Raw genomic sequence first — 27,629 nt, forward strand, 5'->3', positions numbered from 1 at the left:
CTCTGCGCATAAGTTAAAAAACAGAGTGACAATATACAGCCTTGACATACTCCTTTCCGAATTTGGAACCAGTCTGTCATTCCATGTCCAGTTCTAACTTTTGCTTCTTGACCTGCATACAGATTTCTCAGGAGGCAGGTCAGGTGGTCTGGTATTCCCACCTCTTGAAGAATTTTTCAATTTGTTGTGATCTACACAGTCAAAGGCTTTGTAATCAATAAAGCAGAAGTAGATGCTTTTCTGGGATTCTTGTTTTCTTCTGTGATCCAACGAGTGTTGGCAATTGAATCTGTGGTTCCTCTGCCTTTTCTAAACCCAGCTTGAACATCTGGAATTCACGTACTGTTCACGTACATGTTCACATGTTCACATGGTTCACGTACTGTTGAAGCCTGGCTTGGAGAATTTTGAGCATTTACTAGCGTGTGAGATGAGTGCAATTGTGTGGTAGCTTGAACATTCTTTGGCATTGGAATGAAAACTGACCTTGTCCAGTCTTGTGGCCACTGCGGAGTTTTCCAAATTTGCTGGCATATTGAGTGTAGCATTTTCACAGCATCATCATTTTAGGATCTGAGATAGCTCAACTGGAATTCCATCACCTCCACAGACTTTGTTCATAGTGATGCTTCCTAAGGCCCACTTGACTTCACATTCCAGGATATCTGGCTCTAGGTGAGTGATCACAGCATCGTGGTTATCTGGGTCATGAAGATCTTTTTTGTATAGTTCCTCTGTGTTTTCTTTTTTTTTTTCTTCTCATAATGATTTCCACAATCCATTTTTATTTCATCTTCATTAAACTCAATCTCAACTACCCAATTGTGTTTGAGGTAGCTGCACAGTAGTTCTATTGCTAGGAAGGTGGCATGTTTCAAAGTTATCACCTGGGTCATTAAGTTAGATTTAGAGGTGAGAGGAAAATGTAGTACCAGTTACACCGTTTGCTCACTTGGCATACAAGTTAAAAACAAAAATCATCCATGTTTTTAGTGATTAGAAATACAGTTCTTTTGTAAGCATAGACATAATACAAGGAATCTGTTTCTTTGCATGAAAAGTGGAATCGGTGGAAACGGACTTATATTCTATCGCTACCTTTTGGTTAACCCGAGCAAGAATGTGCATGAACTCGAGCTTGTGAGCGTACTTTTTCAGCATCTCACAAAGAGCCTGGATGAACCAGGATCAGTACTTTGTGTTTCACCAGGAAAAGTAACCAGGTGCTATAGAATATGCATACAAGAAGTCTGCCTCAACTGGTATTTTCTGACAGGCCGTCCTCAGCACCACTGTCTGTCTCAATACCACGGTCCAGTTCTGTGCCTCGGCAGGCCTGAATAATGAAAAGTTTGGGTTTTCCAGCCAGACTTCTGCAACAGTCCCCTCTGAAGAAACTTGCTAATTTTTTCAGATCGACGGGTCCATTGGTTCCAAAAATGATTCCTTCTTCACCATGGCTTCAGTTCAGTTCAGTTCAGTCACTCAGTCATGTCCGACTCTTTGCGACCCCATGAATCGCAGCACACCAGGCTACCATGGCTTAGAAGCACGCAAATAAACCTGCTCCTTTTGCTATGGTCTTCTTTAGAAACGTTGCTCATTAATTCCAACATTTCTTTACACGTAAGATCATTTTTAATCTTGACTTCATATTTCAAGTTCGTGAAGGTTTCCCTGAGGTTTGCTGCATCCATGTCTGTACTAGATCAACAGGCCATGCCAGTATTTTCATGGAAGTTCTTATTATTGATTATTATACATAAACCCATTTCAGGATAATCATTTTGTAACTCTCTTCCAAGGATATTCCAGAGTCCATTGATTGGCTTCCGTGTAAGATCTTTGTCTCTGAAGTTTTAATGGATTTTGAATCCACTGAATTTTCAGTGTTCTCCATGGATACTTTTTATTACGTTCAGCCACCACACTGCAGCTCTGCTGGACTCCACTCCTGGTCTCCCTCTGTGTTTTCGTGCACCTCTTCTTAATATCTTCTGCTTCTGTTAGGTCCATACCATTTCAGTCCTTTATTGTGCCCATCTTTGCATGAAATGTTCCCTTGATATCTCTAATTTTCTTGAAGAGATCTCTAGTCTTTCCCATTCTATTGTTTTCCTCTATTTCTTTGCACTGATCACTGAGGAAGGCTTTCTTATCTCTCCTTGCTGTTCTTTGGAACTCTGCATTGAAATGGGTACATCTTTCCTTTTCTTCTTTGATTTTAGCTTCTCTCCTTTTCACAGCTATTTGTAAGGCCTCCTCAGACAACTATTTTGCCTTTTTGCATTTCTTTTTCTTGGGGATAGTCTTGATCACTGCCTCCTGTACAGTGTTATGAACCTCTGTCCATAGTTTTTCAGGCACTCTGACTATCAGATCTAATCCCTTGAATCTATTTGTCACTTCCACTGTATGATTGTAAGGGATTTGATTTAGGTCATATCTGAATGGTCTGGTGGTTTTCCCTACTTTCTTCGATTTAAGTCTGTATTTTACAATAAGGAGTTATTGCAAATCTGAGCCACAGTCAGTTCCTGGTCTTGTTTTTGCTAACTATATAGAGCTTCTCCATCTTTGGCTATAAAGACTATAAAATCAGTCTGATTTCGGTATTGACCATCTGGTGATGTGCATGTGTAGAGTCTTGTGTTTTTGGAAGAGGGTGTTTGCTGTGACCAGTGTATTCTCTTGGAAAACTCTGTTAGCCTTTGCCCTGCTTCATTCCATACTCCAAGGCCAAATTTGCCTGTTACTCCTGGTGTTTCTCTACTCCTACTTTTGCATTCCAGTCCCCTATGGCATGCAAGATGAAAAGGACATCTTTTTTGAGTGTTAATTCTAGAAGGTCTTGTACATCATCATGGAACAGTTCAACTTCAGCTTCTTCAGCATTACTGGTTGGGGCTTAGACTTGGATTACTGTGATATTGAATGGTTTGCCTTGGACACGAACAGAGATCATTCTGTCATTTTTGAGACTGTATCCAAGTACTGCATTTTGGACTCTTTGTTGCCTATGAGAGCTACTCCTTTTCTGCTAAGGGATTCTTGCCCACAGTAGTAGATATAATGGTCATCTGAATTAAATTCGCCCATTCCGGTCCATTTTAGTTCACTGATTCCTACAATGTCGATTGTTTGTATATGTAGGTTCTTTCTTTCTCCCTTCCTTTCTTTCTTTTCTGCTAGTATGCAGAACGCTCTCATAGATGTCATATCACATTGTTTCCTTAGAGTAAATTCTCCAAAGAGAAATGATAGAGACTAAAGATATTCACATTTTAAATTATATAAGAACTAAGATTTTTGTGAAAGTGAAGAAAGATACAAATATAAAAATCTCACAAGTTAAATAAAAAGTTTGAATCCTAAATTTGAATTAGAATATCAGTATAAACTCAGGATTTTTTTTCTCTTAAAAATAGGTTTTCTAATTCTGTCCACTGGAAAGATTTGGATGTAGTCATCAGTCCAGTAGCAATGATTCTGTGTGGTCTCTAAATACAGCTTCCCAATGAGAGGAATCAGGGATACTTAGAAAAATGACAGATTCTAGCTCTGGGGCTGGAGATGTACCTGAAACATCTACCTGAAACATCCTGTCTTATCAGAATGAAAGGAAGCAAATGCTGATAAAAACTTCTCTCCAGGGTCCTGGAAAAAGAGCTCAAGATGTAACTGAAGAGGCCAAAATGGGGGTACAATTTGACCCATTAAAAAGGAAAAATATCTCCGATAGATTGAAACACATTATGTATATTTAAAACCCACGAGTTCATATTGATAGGAAAAGAAATACTCTTTGGTCACTTTCTCAGGATGCTAGGAGATCACAGTGTTATTGGGAAGAGTGGTAAGTGATGGGCACGAATCCAGCCTTTCCCCCAGAATATCCTCGCTTGATGAGGGAAATTTCATTAAGGAAGCATCCAGCTAATAAGTGAAAGGGGATGATTGGCTTAGAGCATCACCATTTCTCATCTCCTGTCATCAGGAAAAAGCTGAGGAGGCACTTTGTAGTGAATGGACCAGCTCACCCCCCTGAACACTGTTGACATCACTACAAAGAGAGAATTCATTATAGGGTTCCTGGTCTTGTGTGCCTCCTCTTGTGTTTTACCACATAGGAGGTATTCCTCTTCCTCCCCCCAAATGAAAGCTGAATCTGAAGTCTCTAGGCTTCACTGCCAGTGAATAGGAGGCACAGTCAACAAAGTGGAACAAGTTATAAGGCCGTAAGGATGCAGTCAGCAGTCTACACTGTGAGGAGCAGACGAATTGCAGAGAAAAAGAAGAGAAAGAGAACTTACTGATTAAAGAGACTTCAGAGACGTATCAGTCAGGTGCAGTGGGCAGACCTTGTTTGGGTTCTGACATGAACAATCCTACTGTAAAAAAGAAAAAAATGTGAGACAGTTAGGGGAACTCCTAACAATAACTGGATATTTGATGATATTAAGGAGTGATTTTTTTTTTTTAGGTATGATAATAAAATATAAAAGTCCTTTTTTAAAAAAGAGTTATCTACTGAACTACTTAGAGATGAAAGTGTATAGTGTTTGAAGTTTGCTTCAAAACAATCCAGTGAGGGGAAAGTGGGTGGGTGAACAGTGGAAGAGAGGTGAGCCATAAGTTGATAAGTTTTGAAGCTGAGTGACTGGTGGATAACATCTATTACACCGTTCTCTCTGTTTGAGATATGTTTGAAATTTATAAGCATAAATGGGAAAGTTATTTTGATAGGACTTTCAAATGGCGTCTCCGATAGTGAAAAAGTTTACATTCCCACCAACAATATATGAGCTCTCCCATTTCCATACTGGGTATTTGCATTCTTTTAAAATTGTGCCAATCTGATAAGCAAAGTGGCATTTTGTTGTTTTAATTTTAAGATATCGTTTTAATTAGAGGTTTTGTTGCCATTGCACCTCAAAGGGCCCTTCATCTTCTCCCATCTCCTGAAACAACCTGCCTGTTTCATGTTTTGCACAAAAGAAAAGTTGTATTCAGACAGCTCTGTGAACCCAGCATTACAGACACTGTTGCCACTGCCTCGCCTCTGTCTTTACTGCAGTTTGCTTTCAACCAGCACGATTTTTATTTCTGGCTGTAACACCTCAGTGATCATCAGTTTATTCTGTGACCTGGATAAATTCTGGATAGAAAGCTGGAGTGAGGATTTAACATAGATGATAGGTGCTTTTTCTTTTTTTTTTTTTCTTTTATCCTTAGCAAAAAGTTTCCTGTTTTCAGTTGTCTTTAGCAGTAGCGACATCCACGTGAAGCCTTGTTCATTGATGCATTCCCGCATCCATAAGGAAGGCATGGAGCTCCCAGACTAGAAGCTCAGTCTCTGCTTTGTTTCTGAGCAAGGACATGTGTGACTCCCCACACACTGTGAGGAGAACATGCTGCCCTCATGATTGGCCTCAGCAGGAACCCAGAGCATTCTGTTGTGTTTGCTGCCGTCCAGCATCGTTTCATCGTTCCCTCTCAGATAAATTGTGTCCTGCAATGTGTGATGTCGTTTCAGAAATAATTACCGAGAGTGATGCTAAGTGGGAAGGAGAAAGTATACCATGACTTTAACAAATTCCTTTTCCTCTCCCACGTTTTATGGTGCGTGACAACATGCAGGGGCGTACACTATCTTTGTTACTATTCTTTCCCTCCAAGTGGAGTTGACACCCACGGCTCCCCGCCCTGCTGCCTGGCTGTTGCCTCAGGAGCAGGTGTGTTAGCTGGTTGCTCAGCCCACGAGGTGTGTGTGCAGTTAACCTCCTCCTCGAACAGACCCCACACCGCAGGGGCCATTGTGAGGCAGTGGGAAAGCCAGGCCAAATTAGAGTGTGCATTTCATCTCTGCCTCTCAGGAGCTGGTGGTAAAATGACTTGGCCTCAAAGGAGCTTAAATGTATGGCTGGCACTCAGTGAATGGCAGCTGAATTTGAATTATTAATTAAACAATCTGTAACACATGCCTCCTGTGTGTTAAGGTCCAGGCTGTCTGATATACACAGTTCTTACCTACAAATTGATGATCAGCCATGCTTTTCAACAGTAGCTCTCATGATTCTGTTGTATGTTCCATCTGTGTGTATAGTATCAGTTCTCTTTCAGTGGTCCCCCACCTTTTTGGCACCAGGGACCTATTTCCTAGAAGACAGTTTTTGTACAGACGCAGAAGGGGATGGTTTCAGGATGATTCAAGCACATCACGTTTACTGTGCACTTTATTTCTCTTATTATTGCATCAGATCCACCTCAGATCATCAGGCATTAGATCCTGGAGGCTGGGAATCCCTGCTCTAGATACTGCTGAAGCCTTCCACCCTTTTCCTTGTCACAGCCTTTGAGGAGAGTTGCAGCCTGGGGATGAGGAGGTTGTCAGTCTGTTTTAATGTCAGCTTTTCAGCAGTGGCGAGAAGCCAGCAGTAACTTGCCTGACCACAGTCTTTCTAGCAGCATCAGTTAGGAAAAAATAACATTGCAGCTTCACAGGAGTAACTCTCAATTGCTGATTTTATTCTTTCAGGTCAGCTCTGCAAAGAGATGAAGAATTTATGAGGAGTGGAGGTGGATGTATGCTTTGGTTTGCTCAATGTGTGATAACATTCATCCCTAACGCTGGCATAGAATTTAAGTGGCTCAAAGCTAAGGGTGTTACCAGAGCCGCTCAGAGTGCTCTGAGATAGCAAGCGGGAGCTGAGCAAGTGAGGACCCAGAGGGGTGGCAGACGGAGTTTCGTGGCCAGAAGTCCCTGCTCTTTTTTCTTTGTTGAGACCTCACCCCAATGGGCATTTTCTTGTTTTTACTGAAGTTGAAGCAGGAGCATGTCCCAGAATCGTGTCCTCCTGTCGACACTTGTACAAGGCCCTGAGCTGCAGGTGGAAGATCACAAATGAGTCTGGGCTCCTGGGCTGAGTGAACGCACAGTTCAAACATGCAGGTGCTGTTTGAGGCAGCTGATCTTATCTGCCTTCTTCAGCCTGAGGGTTTCTCATGTTGGGCAGTGCCCTTTAATTGCCAGAGCAGGTCAGATTCTGTAAACGCCCACAATACTGTTTCTTCACGGAGTTTAAGAAGTTCTTAGATGTAGATGCACAACTGAAAATGCACTTTTCTGTGACGATCGGCAGAGTCCCTTTAGGTGCCTAGAAGGATTGACATCCTTTCCAAAGGGCCAACTGCCTCTCCGCAGCCTGACCTCCCCTGGCCACCTGCCGCATGCCCAGCAGCCTGTTAGGGCTGTAGAGGAAACATGTGCTGTCGCTTCGGTCCTTAAAGGACTTACGATAATAATAATCTATGAATAATAGTAAACGCTTACTAAATGCTGGACACTACTACTGGCCTCATGCACACATCGTTCCATTTAATCCTCACAACAGCTTATGAGGTATGTATTGCTGCTAAGTCGCTTCAGTCGTGTCCAACTCTGTGCGACCCCATAGACGGCAGCCCACCAGGCTCCCCCGTCCCTGGGATTCTACAGGCAAGAATACTGGAGTGGGTTGCCATTTCCTTCTCCAATGCATGAAAGTGAAAAGTCAACGTGAAGTCACTCAGTTGTGTCCGACTCTTAGCAACCTCATGGACTGTAGCCCACCAGGCTCCTCCGTCCATGGGATTTTCCAGGCAAGAGTACTGGAGTGGGGTGCCATTGCCTTCTCCATGTCCTTTTTACAGATAAAGAAACACAGGTTCAGAGAAGTTTGTTCACTTGCTGAGTAGTGGAGCCAGGAGTTTAATCCAAATCTCTCTGACTCCAAAGCCTATGGTCTCCATCCCTGTGGTGCAATTGGAGCGGCAAGCTGGACTCAACGTGAAAATGCATGCAAATGGGCAATGGAGACCAAGCTGAGGGGGCAGCCAAGGTGTGAGATATGAGAACCAAGGTTCTGAAAGATCTTGCCTGGCTAGAAGAACGGAAGAGGCGGTACAATGAAATTTCCTAGGGATAAATTTCCATTTAAGTAAAAATCCGCTGTTAAGTCCTGAGCAGAAGATAGGGGTTCCATATACTCTGTGAGGGGACAGCTAGGCCCAGGGGTCTTGGGGACCTACAGAGTCCTGATGGAGCAGCACTAGGAAGTGGCCGTCTTCAGTGAGCGCAGGTGCAGGCTGGTGGGGATCCACTGAGGGCTGAATGGACACAGCAAGACCCTGAGGGATCTGGATGATTCGCCTCGTGAGAAATGAGTCCATGACCAGGGGTTTTGGTCTTGAAGTACTGGAGGAGCTGTCTTCACATGGCGGAGCGGTGGACTTACTTGGTCCAACTCGAGAGGAAATTCGGGGGGCTCTCGACCGCCCGGTAACATTCCTGAGCTATTTCGGAACCATATGGGCTGCCTGGTGGGCTGGACGGTGTTGTCAGGTGGGCTTCTGTGACTGCAGATGTACAGAAGAGAGAGCAGAGATGGTTCCTGGAGACGTGTAAGAGGACAGGGTTTAGGAGATTGCCTAAAGGGAAGAGCAAGCATTCTAGGGGAGGACAGATACAGGCAAGGGAAGTAGCTTGAGTATAACTGATGGTGCTAATGGGGCAGGAGAAATACCCTTGCATAAGAGGGCCTGGATGGTGTATAACCCCAGGTGAGGACTCTCAAGACAACATTATTTTCTTCCAGCATATTTGGTAAAGTGGCATTAATCTAATCTATGACATAAACCATGTCTTATTTGCAAAAGATAATTTCAGCATATTTCAGCATGATGAACCAAGTAGACATCTCTTTTCTTAAGGTCAAAGTCAAACCTTGACCTCTCTGGAGTGTGTGAAAGTGCGCCCATACCCACTGAATTTTGCCACCTGCATCTTGCACCACGTGTAAAGTTCTAAAGCCACTTGGTTGTAGGCTGGTCAGGCCTTTACCTGTACTAGGGTGTGGTCACCTGCAGAGGCAGGAGGGCCCCACCCAGAACCAAGATGTTGCATCTGATGGTACCACACATGCTCCAGGAGGGTGTGGAAGGGTTTGTTACATTCATATTTGAAGTCTTTGGGGAGGCAGCGCAGGCCTCTCAAGCAAGTTTGGAAAGGCTGAGAGAGTGAGGAGGTGGGACTTGAAGTGAAGGGCGGGGTCAGGATGAGGGTCCCTAGCCCTCTGGCAGGGGCTTGTGAGGTTTGAAACTCTTGCTGACATGCAAGGAGCCCAGATGTGGGACAGAAACAGCAAAAATGAAAACAGATTCCTCATTACTGTCCATAGATAGGCCTTTCTGCACGGCCTCAGAGGGAGCTGGTGAGAAGACTGTGTGCGTGTGTGTTAGTTGCTCAGTCATGTTCGGCCCTTTGTGACCCCATGGACATGCCCCCCAGGCTCCTCTGTCCATGGGGTTTCCCAGGCAAGAATACTGGAGTACCTTCCATTAAAACCTCGTGTTCTGTGTGTCCGGGTTCCCTCCGACCCCACGTGGGCTGTGCTGACATTGTGATTAAACCTTGTCCAGGCCTCGCTGCCGGTGCACAACCAGGTGTTACCCTCAATTGAGAGTGTGGATGGCTCGGACCCTCTGGAGACTCTGCAGAACCCCATGGCCAGACTGGAGGCCAAGGAGGAGGAGGACGAGGACGAGGACGAGGATTCTGAGGATGAGGAGGAGGAAGACGGTGAGGACACTGACCTGGACGACTGGGAACCTGACCCCCCTAGGCCCTTCGACCCGCATGACTTGTGTAAGTGGGGCTGCTTCTCGGGCTCAGGGTGGGCCCCTCTGCTAGGGCTCCCAGGGCAGACTCTGCTCGTCTCTCTGAAGGCGCCCTTTCCCGTCATCCTCGGGCAGCCAGGGAGGGAGGGTCTGGCTGCTGCTAGAGCTCCGATCGCATCCATGAGCGGCTGCCGGAGGAAGCTGGGCAGCCTGCTGGTGTCACAGGGGCTGGGGCTCGGTCAGGACCAAGCCTCAGCCTCTCATCTCAGAGCCCCAGCTGCCAGGCCATGATGGTGTCCAGTCCTGGCAGATCCGGGCATTCCTTCTTTCACATGTTTGGTGCCTCACTTCTCTTCGTACCAACCTTAAAAAACACCTGCTGTAAAAGGACGCCTTTCACACCCCGGGCACTAGTGCTTGGCACTAGTTTCCTAACTCGAGCAATGCTCTCCATGGGCTTGTGAAGTCGGCAGCTTTCTAGAGGTCCTGCTCAGTTGTTGCAGGAATCAGGATTCCAATGCAGGTGGTCCGGTTGCTGGTGGCCACAGTCAGCCAATACTACTGCCTGTCTGTCCTGCCTGCTTGGAGGGGCCTGCTTCCTTCCACCAAGCCGCTGCTGCTGCCTACCAATGTCCCACATAGATGGCAAAGTCCTTATCTCCTCTTTCGAGTTACAAGGCCATGCAGAGCTTTGTGGTCTCACCGTATCTCTCCCGGGACCCTCTGCATGGTGGTGGTGAGGCTGTTTGCCTGGGGTCTGTGTTCGTCTCCATACCCAAAAGAGAATTTCCTCGTTTTGCTTTTCTTTGAATTCTTAAGTTTTCAAGGCAACTCCTTAATCAAATACACATGAAGTCACTTTAATCTTCTAAATATGAACACAAGGTAGCTCTCCATTATTGGAGAGTTGTAGAAATTGAAAATATCTGTTTTCTAAGGCAGGCTACCCCACAGCCAGTTGGGTGAGATGCAATTGGTTGACTAGATGTGTTGAGAGTCAGGAGTCTGCTCTCTGTGGGGTGCAGTCTCTTTCCTCTGTTCTGCTGCTGTTCACATTGCAGCCTGGCGGTCAGCTCCAGTAGGGGACTCTGGGAAAAGGTGGGTGGATGTGGACGCTTAGTGCAAACCCATCATTCCCGGAATGAGCTGAACGTACATATCAGAGCTGGCCTCGTTGTATCATCGGGGGAATGAAGGGTGGGGTGCTAAATTCATTCACTTCAGCATTATCTTCACACAAATGCATGGGAATCTCAAATTTAACAGCACTGTTTCTACAGCTCCCTTCGAGGAAACTGACTATATTGTCAGGCTTAAAAAAACAAAACAAAACAGGTTTATTGACCTATAATTTACATACTATAAAGTTTACCACATTTGTTTCATCCGATTTTGCAGCATTTAAGCAACTAATAAGCACTTCTTTCCTCTTTCCAAACATGTTTTATTTGATTTGTAAACTTTTTTTTACTTATTTTTAAATTGGAGTGTAGTTGCTCGACAATGCTGTGTTCATTTTTGCTGTACTCAGCCACGTTGACTTGTAAATTTGGTGCCACTCTTCCAATGGACATCCAGTAGAAAAATAAGCCGCAGCCTGCTTATTATTTTTGGCAGGCCACAAGCGAATTCTACCTGATTTTAGAAGAAAAGACCAGGATTCTCTCAGTCTCTGGAGAGTCATGTATTACAGTGGAATGGGTTGTGCAGTTGTAGGAGCTGATTGAATTGGTCTTAAAAACTTAGACATGGGGGTTGTCCAGGTTAGGACCCTTTCCCCTGAGCCCGTCACCTAGAGGCTTTCTTTCTCGTGCAGGGTGCGAGGAGTGTAACAACGCACACTCTTCCGTGTGCCCGAAGCACGGCCCCCTGCACCCGATCCCCAACCGGCCGGTGCTGACGCGGGCTCGGGCCAGCCTCCCGCTGGTGCTCTACATTGACAGGTTCCTGGGCGGCGTGTTCTCCAAGAGGCGCATCCCCAAGCGCACCCAGTTTGGCCCCGTGGAGGGGCCACTGGTCAGGGAATCGGAGCTGAAGGACTGTTACATCCACCTCAAGGTAATGCACACTGTCCCAGTCCCCTCGTGTCCTGATGACTTGTAAGGGACATGCATTTTCCCGCCGAGCCTCCCAGTTCAGCCTCATAGCAGCTGTTCACCGTGTTTTTCTTTCTACGCTTGACCAATTTAAATGTAGACGTTTTCTCTCTTACCTATAACATGGACGGTACAGTTTCAGACCGCTGTGTGCTCAATCGCTTAGTCCTGTCTGACTCTTTGCAACCCTGTGGACTATAGCCCGCCAGGCTCCTCTGTCCATGAGATTTCCCAGGCAAGAATACTGGAGTGGGTTGCCATTTCCTTCTGCAGGGGATCTTCCCTACCCAGGGATCGACCCCGCGTCTCCTGCATTGGCAGTGGAGTCTTAGCGCTGAGCCACCAGGGAAGCCCTCAGACCCTGAAGCCTTATGTGAATAATTCTGAACTCTTGTCATTCTCAGGGGCTGGACTAGTCTTCGAGGGCTTCTAGGACCAAACACCACAGACCAGGGGGCTTAAACAACGTGTGTTTGTTTTGTCACACTGTAGGAGGCTGGAAGGCCAAGGCCAAGGTGCAGGCAGGTTTGGCTTGGGTCACGGCCCTTGGCTTGCAGGTGGCTGCCTTGGCACTAGGCCGTCCCTGTGTGCTCGGTGCCTCTGGTGCTTCTCTGTGTCCTGATCTCCCTGTCCTGTAGGGACAGGACCTGCTCTCATGACTTCATCACCTCTTCCAAAGCTTTGCCTCCAAATGCAGTCACAGTCTGAAGCTACTAGGGGCTGGAACTTCAATGTATGAATTATGGAGGAAACCAGTTCAGCCTATAATAGGGGCTTGACAACTTTTTTTTGAATATTAACTTTAACTATAATACAAAGAGAATTAGGTCAACTCATGTCATCTGTTGGGCTTCCCTAGTGGCTCAGTGGTAAAGAATCCTCCTGCCAATGTAGGAGACATAGGTTCCATCTCTGGGTTGGGCAGATCCTCTGGAGAAGGAAATGACAACCCACTCCAGTGTTCTTGCCTAGGACATCCCATGGACAGAGGTGGGCTACAGTTCATGGGGTGGCAAAGAGTCATATAACTTAGTACTAAACACCACCAATATCATCTGTGAAGTGCTCATAATGTTTTTAGGAAAACCTCTTTTTCAGTCTTTGAAACAGGTCTATCCTGTTGAATCTTCTGCTAAAGAATAGTTTACAGAATGTTCAAGTATGTGTATCCCGATGTCTGTTCCTCACTTTCGATGCTTTTGCTTTGATCGGAAGCCTCTGCTGTCTGCTTTTTGAGAGCCACTCTGGAGAACTGGGAAAGAACAATGGGAGGAGAGAATATATAGGGTGTGTTTTTGAGAAATCAGCAGCTGTCATGGGGAGATTTTCTTGGTGAGAGCTCAAGACGTCCACGAAAGAATATCACTTTGTAGAGAGAACGATCTGTCACCAGCCTCCGCGTTATAAATGAATGCAGTTGAAACCCCAAAGGAAGCCACTTACAATGAACTGGAGAGTATTTTTCTTGCACTTTCTGGCTTATCAATAGCATTTTTTGATGTGTTAGTTAATGATGAAATGGCAACCAAAGCTATACAGTCAGTGTACTGACTTTTAGATTTTGCTAGGTAATCCTATGAGTGGGTTGTTAGAAAGCGTCTTTTCCCTTTTTCATTTGGTAAGACACAATTCCAGTATCTTTCCAGATACAAAGGGGAGAACCAGTGTATCTGATTAATTTAAAGAACAGCATTTTGCATATTATTACACAACCATCTATGATGTTAGTGGTTGTGTGTGTAGGTGTCTTTTCACTTTCACTCTGGTTGCAGGTTTCTCGCGATAAAGGGGACAGAAAGGACAGGGATTTGCACGAAGACCTGTGGTTTGAGTTGTCAGACGAGACCCTCTGTAACTGGATGATGTTTGTGCGTCCGGCCCAGAACCACCTGGAGCAGAACCTGGTGGCGTATCAGTATGGCCACCACGTGTACTACACAACAATCAAGAACGTGGAGCCCAAGCAGGAGCTCAAGGTACAGCACTGGGGCGGTGGCCACTCTGCTGGGAATTGTGATTGCTTCATGCTTTTCACGCTTTTTGTCTTTCCCCTCGAAGTGGTATTCTTTAAAAAAACAGGTGCTTTTCTTGTAGTTCACTTATTTATGAATACTTGCTGTGTACTATACACTTCTCAATTTTATTTATTTATGTGGCTACACTGGGTCTTCTTTGCTGTGAGAGGGCTTTTTCTAGTTGCAGAACACAGGCTCTAGGGTTTACAGGCTTTGTTGTGGTGTTTGGGCCTAGTTGCCCTGGGACATGTGAAATCTTCCCGGATCAGGGGTCAAACCCATGTCTGCTGCCTTGGCAGGCAGATTCTTAACCACTGGACCACCAGGAAAGTCACTGTACACTTATAATAATCCCACAAATAAAATAGAATAAGAAGTGTATGACTTTGGGGTCTACCAAAGGCCTTAATTAAAGGTATTAGGCCCAGGGGGTGAGGAATTAGGAAGTAGTTATTTTGGGGGTACAGACAGGTCTGTTGATTAAAGATGGAGTTACTTCACTTCATTTTGGGCGTCCCTGGTGCCTTAGTGGTAAAGAATCTGCCTGGCAATGCAGGAGACCTGGGTTTGATCCCTGGGTTGGGAAGATCACCTGGAGAAGGACATGGCAACCCATTCCAGTATTCTTGCCTAGAAAATTCCATGGACAGAGCCTGGTGGGCTATAGTCCATGGGTGGCAAAGAGTTGGACATGACTGAGCACGCGCGTGCACACACACACACACACACACACAGCCTTTAGTTTTCAAGTCTGAGCAACTGGGTGGAAGGTGGGGTGTTTGTTGAGATGAGAAAGGTAGGTGAGGAGGGAAGTGTCTAGAAGTCAGTTCTGGACCGGCTCCATCAGGCAGGTGGTAGAATGTAGGTAGAGGGAAGAAGAGGGAGGGTCTGGGATACACGCGGTAACTTAAGAGTCATTAGCGCAGAGTTGGCTGCAAACAGATGCGATTGCCTTGGGGAGAAATGAGAAGACCCTGGACGTGGACTAAGCTTCCAGAAGCAGCACTATTTAGGAGTGGTGGAGGGAAGGGTGAGCCAGACAGGAAGCAGAAGCAAACTCCCCAGGGTGGGATGGAGGCAGAGACTCAGGAGGGCAGGGGGGCTCTGGTTGACCCCAGCAGTGTGAGGGTGGAGTCACTGTGACCACAGCTGCATGGAAACCTGTGTTTAAACAGATAAAAAATCAGAAGAGGATCTGTTTCATTAGATCAAGAGACTACTAATGTTATCTCTTGTGAAGTTGTTGTAATAACAAAAACATTTTTTTAAAAAGGATAAAGAAAACACTTAAAATGGATAACCAACAAGGACCTACTGTATAGCACATAAAAAAAGAATCCCACACAGTGTGTGTCTCGCTGTATGAACTTCCTGACTGACCGCCTGTGCCAACAGGGTCACCTCACAGTGCGGCTTCTTTTGTTAGTTTGTTGGTTTGCTGTGGGAAACTTGGGTTGTTTTCTGTGAGCAGGAGGAGGAACTGAAGCCTGTGAAGTGCATCCTGTGATGTCCTTCGTCCCTGATGATGTGCTTGGTTCTTGCAGGTGTGGTATGCTGCTTCCTATGCTGAATTTGTGAACCGGAAAATCCATGACATTTCTGAGGAAGAGCGGAAAGGTACTCGGATTTTTTTTTTTTTTTTAATTTCATGTATTGATTGTAACTTGTATATATTACTTACATCTTTGGTGGTGGTTTAGTCACTAAGTCATGTCCGACTCTTGCAACCCCATGGACTGTAGCCTGTTAGGCTCCTCTGTCCATGGGATTTCCCAGGCAAGAATATTGGAGTAGGTTGCCATTTCCTTCTTCAGGGGATCTTCCCAACCCTGGAATTGAACCTGTGTCTCCCGCATTGCAGGTGGCTTCTTAGAACTAAACATCCTTGTGTAATTCTAGGGTCAAATGACAATAACATATTTACATTTCTTTCATGGGTTCTAGGAAATAGTATTTAATATAATGAGAAGTCCAAATATTAAATTAGAACCTAGATCAGAGGATGATTTTTATCTTGATGTAATCATCTCTGAACATTGCAAGGCAGGGATTGTCTTTGTTGTGAAAGTAAATGTCGCTGAAGTACAGTCTATGTCCAGAAAACTACAAAGTCATAAATAACAGCCTGATGAATTTTCACAGCGTGAGAATACCTGGGGACCCAGGTCAAGACACAGGGTGGGCCACAGCCCCAGGAGTCCCCAGCACCTTCTAATTCCTCTTCACTCCCAAGTAAAACTATCTCCCGACTTCAACACCACGGACACCATCTGCTTGTTACTGAACTTTGTATACATGGAATTATGTGACATGTAGACTTCTGGTACATGAGAATCTTTTGTTTGTGAGACTTTTCCATACTGTTGTGTATTATTTTAAGTTGTTCATTTTCTTTGCCACTTTGTTTTCTATCGTGTGAACTTGTTGTTGTTCAGTCACTAAGTCCTGTCCAGTTTTTGGTGACCCCATGGACGGCAGCACGCCAGGCTTCCCTGTCCTTCAGTGTCTGCCGGAGCTTGCTCAAACTCGTTTCCATTGAGTTGGTGATGCCATCCAACCATCTCATCCTCTGTCGTCCGCTTCTCCTCCCACCTTCAATCTTTCCCAGCATCAGGGTCTTTTCCAATGAGTCAGCTCTTTGCATCAGGTGGCCAAAGTATTGTATGTACCACAATTCATTTATCTATTTTCAGCACAGAAGTTTGGGTTGAACTATGCAATTCTGACACTGACTAGTTGGAGTTAGGTCACATCACAGGTCAAGGACAGAGTCCTCCACGAGACTCTCTCTAATTTAGGCACCATCCTCAAGCGAGGGGGATCCCATGCCCCCTGCACTTCTGGGCAACTAGACTAGTAGCATTTAGGGAATTTCCACTACCCTCTTAGGTCTAATAATTCCCTAGAAGGGTGCACAGAGGTCAGAAAAGTGCTGGGCTTAGAATTGCCATTTTATCGTAAAGCACACACGTCAGGACCAGCCAAGTGAAGAGACGCTTAGGGCAAAGTTTGGGAGGTCCCAAGCGAGGGGTGCCTGTGTCACAGCCCTGGAGGCCGAATATGTCACACCAGCGTGGGAGGCTCACCTGCGCTTCTGTGTCCAGAGTTCTTGTCGAGGCATCATCACAGCGGTGTGATCAACTGGATCCGTGGCCCATGACTGGATCTCCTCTCTAGCCCCTGCTGCCCTCCCTGGCTATACCCCCTCATTCAAAGCCACAGCCCTGTTTTCAGGTGGTTGGTTTTCTAGGCTCAGCCATCCCCATCTGGGCCATCTCATTAGCATAAACTCAGGTATGGTCACAGATCATCAGGAGTGACAAAGACGTGCCATTTACTTGGGAAATTCCAAAAGTTGTGAGGTTATTTCCTAGGGGACAAAAGTCAGTCATAGTCTTTCTTTCTTGGTCGACAAAGTCATTTCCAGTGTCCAGTGTCTGGCCAATATGAAGGTACCACTGTGAACTTTCTTACATGTCCTTTACTGAACATTTGTGCATATTTCTGTTGGGCACACATTTAGGGGTGGAATTGCTGGTCATAGGGTATGGCTTTAACCTGTGCTTGTGAACCTTTTGCTAAAGCGATAATATTGAGCATTTATCTTCCAGTTATTTGTGTTTTACACTATACCCTCTGATTATGAAGCTTGGATCTGAATTACTGGGTTATCTGCATACACATTCCCATTGTAGCACACCTTGTCTTCCCAGTGGGGTAAGGTTGTGTGTGTGTTGGGGGTGGGAGAGGGTAGCACACGGTAGTTGTTCTTTTGATGTCTTTCATGAATATATCAGAAAACCAGATCCCCAAAACTACTTTCTGTCAATCTTGAGCCTTTGCTTTTATAACAAAACAGCAGACATTGGGTATCTATGAGCACTGGGCTACGGTGCGGTGAGAATGGTGGGGGTGCCAGGCATTTGGGTTTTATTGGGGCCGATTGGTCACCAACCTCCATGGTCTCTCTCCTATGGCTGCAGTTCTTCGAGAGCAAGAGAAGAATTGGCCCTGCTATGAATGCAACCGCCGATTTATAAGCTCTGAACAGCTGCAGCAGCATCTCAATTCTCACGATGAGAAACTGGATGTGTTCAGCAGGTATAATGAGGGGGAAGTTTTCACAAACTTAGTGTTTAAAGTTCCAGAGTCATTTCTGTATTATCTATGAATGTATGAGGGTGTGTGTGTGTGTGTGTGTGTCTGTATGCACATGGGTGGGTGTGTAGACAGATAACCAGTTAGGCTGCTGAAGGACATTTCTTATGCATCATTTCCTTTCCTCCCCCTGGTCCTCATCACAACTTGGGTCTTTTCCAGAATAATGCTTACCTAGCAATAGGAGATCTTTCTACCTTAGTAAACATTTCCCTGAACAAACATAATCAATACCCAGCAATAGGAGATCTTTCCACCTTAGTAAACGTCTCCCCTAAGTAGAGATTCTGAAACAGGAATTCTTGAGATAGCATACACCTTTGAAATAACCTGCACCTCTGATTTTCAAACTCTTCAAAGGTAAGATTCCTTCATTAAACTAACTCTTGTGTTTAGTTCCTATATAAAAAAAAGAAAAAGGGGTAAATGAAGGAGAATTCCACAGGGCGGGGTGGGCAGCAACTGGATCACGTAGGCCTGATGGTAGTGATAGGAGATTTGAATTTCATTTTATGTGTGATAAGAAGTCCTCAGAGGTTGCTGAGCAAGGGATATTATGATGTCAATTATATTTCTAAACATCACTATGCGTGCATGCTCAGTCCCTTCAGTGTGTCTGACTCTTTGTGACCCCCATGGACTGTAGCCCGCCAGGCTCCTCTGTCCATGGGATTTTCCAGGCAAGAATACTGGAGTGGGTTGTCATTCCCTCCTCCAGGGGATCTTCCTGACCCAGGGGTCAAACCTGCGTCTCCTGCATTGGCGGGTGGATTCTTTACTATTAGCACCACCTGGGAAGCCCAAACATCACTGTGGATAAAAGTAAAAACGGCACTTAGGTTATACTGCAGTAAGAGGGAAGACAGGGAGTCTGGTTAGAAACTATTTCAACAGTTTGGATGAAAAATGAGAGTGGTTTGGATTGGGGTAGTTTCAGTGGGACAGACGTAGGCTTGCCAGTGTTTATAGAATTTGAGAAGAGAGAAGGTGGTGTGAAATGACCCTTAGGAATGTGAGAGAGTAAATACTCCAGGGAAGTGCGGGGTGATTGCCTGCAGCAGCAAGAGCTCACTGGGGGCTCTCGTGAGTCAAGTCCATGTCCTCACCCAGTGTCTCTCCCCGTGAGGGTGTCTGTGCAGGGAGGGAACGGAGTGGGTTTCACCAAGCGCCTGCAACGCAGTGAGAGTGGCGAAGCAGCAGGGTGGGGGAAGAGCATGTGCGCGGGAGTGAGTCCAGTGATGGGCTTTGGAGGTGATGAGTGGAAGAAGGGAGGGAAAACGTGAAGGGGACACGACTGCTGACAGGCTGCAGGACTGGAGATGCTGGTGAGGGGGCAGGATCCGGGAGTTCAGGTGCCCAAGGGGTGAACTGGAAAGGACACGGTGTTGGAGTGGACAAGGCATGGCGTCAGGGTCCTGGGGTTCTGCAGCTACCGAGGACGACAAGGGCAAGGTGTGACCTCGGGAGCAAACGGCCGAGGTGCGTGGAGGGCACAGCGAGCATTCTGTCCTGCACTTCCTCCAGGGCATCCCAAACACTCCAACGTGGCTCTGTTATAACACCTTTTATACCCTCTTGAGAGTTTTGGTTTATAATAAGCCTGCTGCCTCTGCTGGACTTCTGAGGGTAAGAACTGTTGGATATAACTTCCCATCTTTTAGTGCTGAGCACCAGGCAGGGCACACTGCAGATAAAATGTTCATTAGCCAACTGCTAAAAGAAATTTGAGACAATTAGGCAAATCTGAACTTTGACTAGATTTGATAAACGTTGAGCAACTATCAGTTGTGATAATGGTATTGAGATATGTATTTTATATATATTTATATATCTTTATGTTTTAGAGATATGTATTTAAATATTTATGAATATGAATGAGATGAAATGATGTCTGGGATTTATTTCAAAATAGTCTAATGGGTATGTGTGTGGGACAAGTGGTGAGGATTCAGATAGAATAAAACTGGTCATGAGCTGATAAGTATTGAAATGAGGTAGTGAGTACACTGGGCTTGTATTTGCCATTTTTGCCGACATTCAGAATTTCCCATAAAAAAGGATCTTTTAAAAGTCCTTGGAAAAAAATCTATATTTTTAATTAAATTGTTAAATACATGAGTGGAAGAATAAAGCACAGTCTGATTGATTTTAAACGCATCTTGCACACATGTCTTCTAAAGGAGATTTTAGTGACATACTTTTCTGAATCCCTTTGATTAAGGAACTTTTGTATGTTAGAAACCTTTCAAAGGGGATAAAATTCATTTGGCATTTATCGGATGTATTATTGAACCACTGAATTAGAAATTCGTTCTGGCCTCCCAGAAGATTATAGTAAAGCAAGAACATATCTTTGACTCTAGCCAGATTCCATGGAAGGAATATGAGGTGAGCAAGGGGAAAGACCCCAATCTTGTCTCTGGGACACACACCAGGCTCGGCGTGTTCTGTCCTGTCTGCATTGCTCACATAACTGTGGAGATGTGTTCGAGCTTTCAGAATGTCCAGTGGCAAAATGGTGTCAGCACTTTGAATTTTTAAAGCTCCCTTTATTCTGAATAATTTAAGATGTCTCTTTGAACTATATAGACAGGGAAAGATGAGAAATTGAGATAGCGTGTATGGGCAAAATGATCGTCTACAGAATCAGGAAAAGAAATAAAGTGAGTGGAAATCAAGATTTGGAGTTACTCCGGATCATTTAGGGAAATGTTTGTTGTGGAGTATTATGTAACTGTGACTATTTATCACCCGATCTCTTGTCCCCAGAGCAAGAGGCAGAGGAAGGGGCCGAGGCAAGAGGCGGTTTGGCCCCGGTCGAAGGCCAGGACGTCCTCCCAAATTTATCCGCTTGGAGATAACCAGTGAAAATGGGGAAAAGTGTGACGATGGGACACAGGTGAGGGGGGAGGGGAAAGCAGGAACTCTTCCTGGACGCCTGCTCAGAGAACTTAGAATTGTCACTGGATTCAAACACAGTGCCTTTCAGAGGCTGACAGTCCTGCCTGTTGGCACTGCGCTGCCTGTTAATTAAAGTCTGATCAGACAAAGACTCAAAAGAGCGTATTTTTAAACGTTACTTACAACAGAAGGCCAACTTTGCAGCCCTAAAGATTTGAAATTGTCCAGAGACATTATGGGGGCCTCTGTTTAATTAGTTCAGACAATTGAAATTATGATATTCCAGAAGAATCCCGCCTTCTTTTTTCCTCATAAAGTGATCTGGAATATGTCATGGTTTTTACATCCTGTGAATGGTTACCTAATTCATGTTCTCAGGAGGAAAATAATCTTTTCTGAGCATTATGAGGCTAATCATTTAAAACATAAAGCAGCAGTTCTAAGTCCTTGCATGGACGTCTGTCTAGGCAGGGAAATAACTCCTGGTTCTTGTGATTTCAGGACCTGTTGCATTTTTCCACCAAGGAGCAGTTCGATGAGGCTGAAGCTGCGACTCCTAATGGGCTGGACCAACCAGAGCAGCCCACCCTCCCGCTCCCTCAGCTGCCCCCGGAAGCCCCATCTTCTCTAGAGCAAGAGCCGGACACGCATGAGCTGCACCTGCAGCCCCAGCATGAGGAGAGCGTGCTGCCCGCCCAGAGCACCCTGACGGCCGACGACATGCGCCGTGCCAAGCGCATCCGGGTAGGCGGGATGCCCAGCTCCCCCTTCCCCCACCCTCTCCGCCCACTGCATGGGCGCCAACTCTCCTGCAGGCGGCCAGCTCTGTAGGCACCATGCTGTTCACCATCCGCTGCTCAAGCCCTTGTTTGTTTTGGAAGAAAGTGTGAACTGTTTCTCAGGGCCTCCATGTCCCATGGCAGGCTGGCATGGCTGGTCCTAGATTCCATCAGTTTAGCAGTGACATGGAAGCCTGGCTCTTGGCAACATCCAGACTAGTGTGGTTAGAGTAGGATAGCGCCCTGGATCCTAAAACTCACAGATTGGAAATGGAGAAATAAGTACACTGAGCTGTAATAGTTAATTACATTGAAGCCAGGCTAATCTGTGCCTGATCAGAGCTCTAAAGTCAATTTGGGGTTTTGAATTTGGTTGTTGACAGTTTCCAATGGGACACTAGCAAATGCCATGTCTTGTCAATGCCCAGGGACCTGAGTCCAAGCAGATCTGGCAGGTGTGGCCCAGATACGGGGACAGCATGGAGCTAAGCTCCAGGTGTGGGGGTGGGGCAGTGTCTTCTCTCCTGTGTAACCCTCATTGTAACTTCAGACCGTGTGGCCGCAGGGCCTCCATCAGTGGCTGCCTGGCCAGGTGTATTTTATCCATATTTAACAGATAGTGTTGAGCGTGCATTCGGACCTGTAGGAGACACAGGTGGAAAGCCGTGTTGTTTTGCGGGCTCAGTGCCTGTGCGGACAATTGACATCCAGAAAACAATGACTTAAATCCATGTTTGTGGCAGCAAGCTGTTTAAAGACATTTCTTAGTCCTTTATATGTGGATGAAAGAAACTTTTTGTGTATCTTCCCAGGCTTTGCAGTTTCTAGATGAACGCTCATTTCAGCTTATGTTTCTTTCAGTCTTATTTACCTATAGGCTAAAAGGCACAGACAAAACTTGAACAATAGTCTTGTCTGAGCCTTTATGTAAAAATACATTTAAACATTTGTTCTGTATGGCGTCGCGGACGGGATTCTGAGCAGTCAGGCTGAATAGCCTTTATGAGGGTCCTGAAATGGAAACCTGTGAACCTTATAGCTCCATGAATATTATTTCAAAAGCAAACATAAGCATACAGAGAAATACAGGCCAGTACAGCGAAGGGCTATGAATACTTTCTATCCATCATGTTACACGATTCCCAGTCTGCTTTCCTCTCTCTCTCGCACAACTGCTGTCTTTTCGCTTTGGCCGTTCTGATTTCTTACTAGGTCCAGAGACTTGCTTCCTAGATTTAATTTTTTGCAGGCAAAAATTAAAGCCCACATGTGTTGTGAGGCGTGGGTGTGCAAGCATAGTGCGGCCGTGGTTGTACGTGTGTTCTGGAATGAATTGGGTCACTGGTTTTGGAACAAGTTTCCTTGTATCAAAGCAAAACCCACATGCATGTGACTTCTGGCAGTCAGTCTTAGGTGAGCTAGTTTTGTTTGTTTACCTTCTCACACATTCTAAGAAGCAGGGCTATGTATTTTTTCATCTCTTCTATCCAGATTGGTAATGACCCACTGAAGGGAAGCCTTCCAACCCCATTGGTAATGTAACTATTTTTCTCTCCTCTAATGCTGCCTGCTCAGTTGGAGCTGCAGGTACGTCCGTTTCCTGTTTCACTCACATAACAGAATGCTATTTAAGTGTCTGCCTGACCTACTGCTCTTTGCAACCCATACTTACTAAATCCTAGTGGAAACTACAGTTTGGTTGCTACAGTCAATGCAAATTAGTTAATAAATAATGCTAATTTATTATTAATTTATTAAGAATCAGTGAGTAAACTGTGGGCTGCATTGTGCTCATACATGAAATGAAGGGTAGGACTAAGTAATCTCCAAGGTCCCTTCCAGCTCTGAGACAGCTGACTGTTCTGAAATGCCTTCTGAAATGACACCGAGTTCTGACTGGATGTCCAGTACTTTCGAGGTGCATAGGAGAATTTTCACTGGAGTTCTGTCTGCTGGGATCTTCCAGTCTAACTAGGGACACAATGCTAATGTAAGCTGGGTCACAGTTCAGTATCACATTTAAAGGTGCATGCATACATGCGTGCTCAGTCATTCAGTCCTGTCCAACTCTTTGCAACCCCATGGACTGCAGCCTGCCAGGCTCCTCTGTCCATGGGATTTCCCAAGCAAGAATACTGAAGTTGATTGCCATGCTTTCCTCCAGGGGATCTTCCTGACCCGGGGAAAGGTAGAGCCCATAATTACTAGAGAAACTTAGAAGAGTGAAAGATTTAAAGAAAGCTGGATTCAGGGAATAATTCGTAGATGAAGTGAGAGTTAAACTGGTCCTTGAAAGACAGACAGGAAGAAGGGAGACCGTTTCAGAGGTGGGCAGCCATAACTTCAAAGGCCAAGACCTGGGAATGTGCTTGGTGTGGTTATGGGCACTGTGCATGTTGGTCTGACCCGAGCACGGGTGCCAGCTGGAGGAGAGTGGAGAGTGAGATACTGGGCAGGACTAGCCCAACAGAGGTTCTGAAAACCAGGCAGAAAATAGACCAGAGGAAAGTTGTTGTTCTTTTTTTTTTTAAAGCAAACAAACATGATTGATTTCCTTTTTGTGTCAGGGTCAAAATAACATGAAAATTGGTCAATAATTTAGGTTCATTTCACTATTCATATCAGACTTTAGAAACATTTTATGGGTTTTGTCTGCACAGAATCTGTTATCTCAGGACTCACTTCAATGTGAGTAGAATCCCTCGTCACAGGTTTTAGCATCTCTACCATTTTGGCAACTTATGTTCCATCCAGCACGGAATTGTTGGCCAGCGGCAACTCTGGGATTCATCTTTGCTGCCTCTGCCCTTTCTCATTACTGCTTCTAGAAAATATGTACCAATCACAGCTCTGCAGTGCAGGAGGAATGGTAGAGATGGCCTCCAAGTAGGGAGGGGGAGCGGGCAGTTTCAGCACATCCACTGCCTTGTCATGAAGGGGCCCCAGCAGGATTATTTGATCACAGATGCAATCTGGTTCCTGTGTGTAGACAGCGTCCAGGGCTCCATGGAAGTAACAAAGATGGTCAAGACAAGGGCTTGACAGCAAGACAGAGCTAAGAACGTGGAGCTGCTGCTGGGTTTAGATCCAGTGTCTGAGGACACTCACACTAAACAGAGATGACAGGAGACTTATAAGCGTAATGAACCAAAATAAAACTGCGATGCAGATTTGGCACCCAAGGGGAAGTGGAACCCCTGAGGGACCAAAATCAGTTGCTGTGCACTGTCTGCCCTTGGAAACATCGCTGAACCTGGGTAAAAGAAATGATGATTAGATTTCCTTCACCCTGTACCTTGAACCTCTGAACCTCATGATAGCATTTGTTCATTTGTAATATTTAAAGTCTGGAAAGTAGCCAGAATAGTGAGAGCTTTTATGTAAAATAAGTATCTTTCCAGATAGAGTAGCAAGATTAGGTGACTGCTAAGCTGTATGATGAAGTGAAAGAGAGCTCTCTGGCTGATTTCAAAAAGGTTTTTTGTTTACAACCTCTTCAGATGCTGCAGAAAAGATCTGGAAATCATTCTTTTTGATTTTTCACATGAGATACATTTCATTAATTCACAGACTTTTACTGACACTTTCTATGAACTCAGCTTTTTAAAGAGATCTAGATTCAAAGGAGAATAAAATATGATGCAACCCGTCAGCTTGGGAAGACAACAGAATTGCTAAATATTTATTCAATAAATGAGTAGGTGAAATATCTCTCCCAGCCTTTTTAGAGAAGCCTTGAGAAAGTTGTTTCCTGTTACATAGGAGCTATGTTCAAAATTCTTGACAGTAATAATAAATTAAAAAATTGACAATAATTATTTTGCTTTCCCCCAAGAGATTATTTCACAATAAATTTAGAAGTTGCTACTTATAAGTAATTTGAAATTTAAGAGTTTCAACATTGTTCATTATACTATTTTCCATTGCACAAATAATGCTTTAAGTTCTTCATTAATCCTTTAATTATTATTCTCTTATAGTTACCCAAGTATGAAAGTGAAAGTGTTAGTCACTCAGTTGTATCTGTCTCTTTGAGACTCCATGGACTGTAGCCCGCCAGGCTCTTCTGTCCATGGGATTTCCCAGGCAAGAATACTGGAGTGGGTAGCCATTCTTTTCTCCAGGGAATCTTCCCAACCCAGGGACCAAACCCATGTCTCCTGCATTGCAATATGAGCCATAAGCAATGGCTTATGGCTGCAATATGAGCGCTGCAATATGAGCCATAAGCATACCCATTCACAGGTATATTTTTTGAGAAATTATTTTCTTCCCTCATTGTTGTCTAGAGCTTTCCTCCTGGTGTTTTGAGGAATTTATGAATGAGTCTTCATTATAGTAGAACTGAAATATTGAATCTGTATTCTCTGTGTGAAAGATAAGTCTGTTGATTTGCTGTCAGTAGAGAGGAGAGTGTTTTCCCAGTGGTAGTGATGAATTTGTACTAAGTATCCATATTCTTTCACTTGGATTCCTTATAACAATTGCATGAACTCACAAGATGGCTAATCAGCATTAGACGTGCAATCTGTAACCAAGAAAAAGAAAAAGAGCAGAATTGACTGGTCTAGACAGGGAACAAAGCAATAAATTTAACCCAGTTAGAGAGGAATTCTAACCAGTGGCACTAACCAGCTACACTGAAGAGCATTTCTTAAGTAGGACATAATTAAGGCACATATTCCATTTAGGATGTGTGCTTATATGTCATCTCAGCAGCAAACACGCCCATGTAAATCTGTATCTTTGTTCTCTTTCAGTTCTTTTTCATAAATTGATATGCAATTCATGTACTATAAAATTCACTCTTTGTGTTTTTAGAATACTCCTAAAGTGGTACAACCATCGCCACTAGTCCCGGAACATTTTCATCATCCTCAAAAGAAATCCCATGTCCACTGGCTCCTTCCTCCAGGCCCTGCTACGCTTCAGTTCTTTTTATTATCTTTAGTTTTGCTAAATGTCTTAATCAAGCTTCAAATTCTTTGGCTCAAGGACTTCAACAAGTAACATTTGGCTGACTTGCTCCCACCTCATCATGCATGCGTCACTCCCCCCAAGTCATTTCTTCCAAATCTTCAATTTTTATTCTACTTGACTCTGGGATTTTTTCTATTGTACAACTCTTATTTTTTGAACGTGACCTAGATCCTTTCAGAAGAAAGCACACACATATAGGCATAAAACAAAACCCAAAGTCTGTCTTTTCAAGATCAACTTCTTTGAAGATGGCTTCATTTTTAAGGTCTCTAGCAGAAAAAAATCTTCTTTCAACAGTGTATCCTAGTTTAATTTCTATGGAAAGTCTGTGATTGCTGAGATCGTCCTCTCTTCCTATAAATGTGTGAGCTGCTTGCACGTTTGGCCTACTCACTAAGTAATCCCATTTGTGTGTGTCTTTCAGAATGCAGCTCTGCAGCATCTGTTTATTCGGAAGTCTTTCCGGCCTTTTAAATGCTTGCATTGCGGGAAGGCCTTCCGCGAGAAGGACAAACTGGACCAACACGTGCGCTTCCATGGGCGGGAGGGGAACTGCCCATTGACCTGTGACCTCTGTAACAAGGGCTTCATCAGCAGTGCATCCTTGGAGAGCCACATGAAGCTCCACTCGGACCAGAAGACTTACTCTTGCATTTTTTGCCCAGAATCCTTTGACCGCCTTGATTTGTTGAAAGATCACGTGGCCATTCATATCAATGATGGCTACTTCAGCTGCCCAACTTGTAAGAAACGGTTCCCAGATTTTATCCAGGTGAGTACCATCTGTCGAGATGCCCGAGTACTGCCGTTTTTAGGAAAGAAAAACAGCGGTTTTTGGAAAATTGAGATGGCCCGTTATCTGTATCTTTCATCCCCCTTCTTGACAGCAACTTCATAGTTGGAGAATAATGTCTCTTCAAACTGCTTTTGATAAGCAGAAGATGATTGTGACCCTTAATTGTCGAAATAAGACATTGGCATTTAAACATTTAAGTTATATTACAGGAAATAAACAGTCAGATCTGGTTATTATTTTTGAAAAA

At 44.7% G+C, this 27,629-nt stretch overlaps 1 protein-coding gene and 1 pseudogene across 1 annotated transcript in view; one reads left to right on the forward strand and one right to left on the reverse strand.

Moving 5' to 3' along the window:
- PRDM10 (PR/SET domain 10) overlaps positions 1–27,629 on the forward strand; it is a 96,273-nt gene that overhangs the window by 45,703 nt on the left and 22,941 nt on the right. Inside the window, exons 5-12 of the mRNA XM_055581177.1 lie at positions 9,460–9,685; positions 11,474–11,715; positions 13,526–13,729; positions 15,313–15,385; positions 17,752–17,869; positions 20,696–20,825; positions 21,329–21,571; positions 27,011–27,358. Coding sequence (XP_055437152.1) covers positions 9,460–9,685; positions 11,474–11,715; positions 13,526–13,729; positions 15,313–15,385; positions 17,752–17,869; positions 20,696–20,825; positions 21,329–21,571; positions 27,011–27,358 — 1,584 coding nt within the window. The remainder of the gene's footprint in view (positions 1–9,459; positions 9,686–11,473; positions 11,716–13,525; positions 13,730–15,312; positions 15,386–17,751; positions 17,870–20,695; positions 20,826–21,328; positions 21,572–27,010; positions 27,359–27,629) is intronic.
- LOC129652496 (caspase-3-like) lies at positions 997–1,900 on the reverse strand (annotated as a pseudogene).

The sequence above is a fragment of the Bubalus kerabau genome, chromosome 5, assembly GCF_029407905.1.
Source record: "Bubalus kerabau isolate K-KA32 ecotype Philippines breed swamp buffalo chromosome 5, PCC_UOA_SB_1v2, whole genome shotgun sequence".
NCBI classification, from domain to species: domain Eukaryota; kingdom Metazoa; phylum Chordata; class Mammalia; order Artiodactyla; family Bovidae; genus Bubalus; species Bubalus kerabau.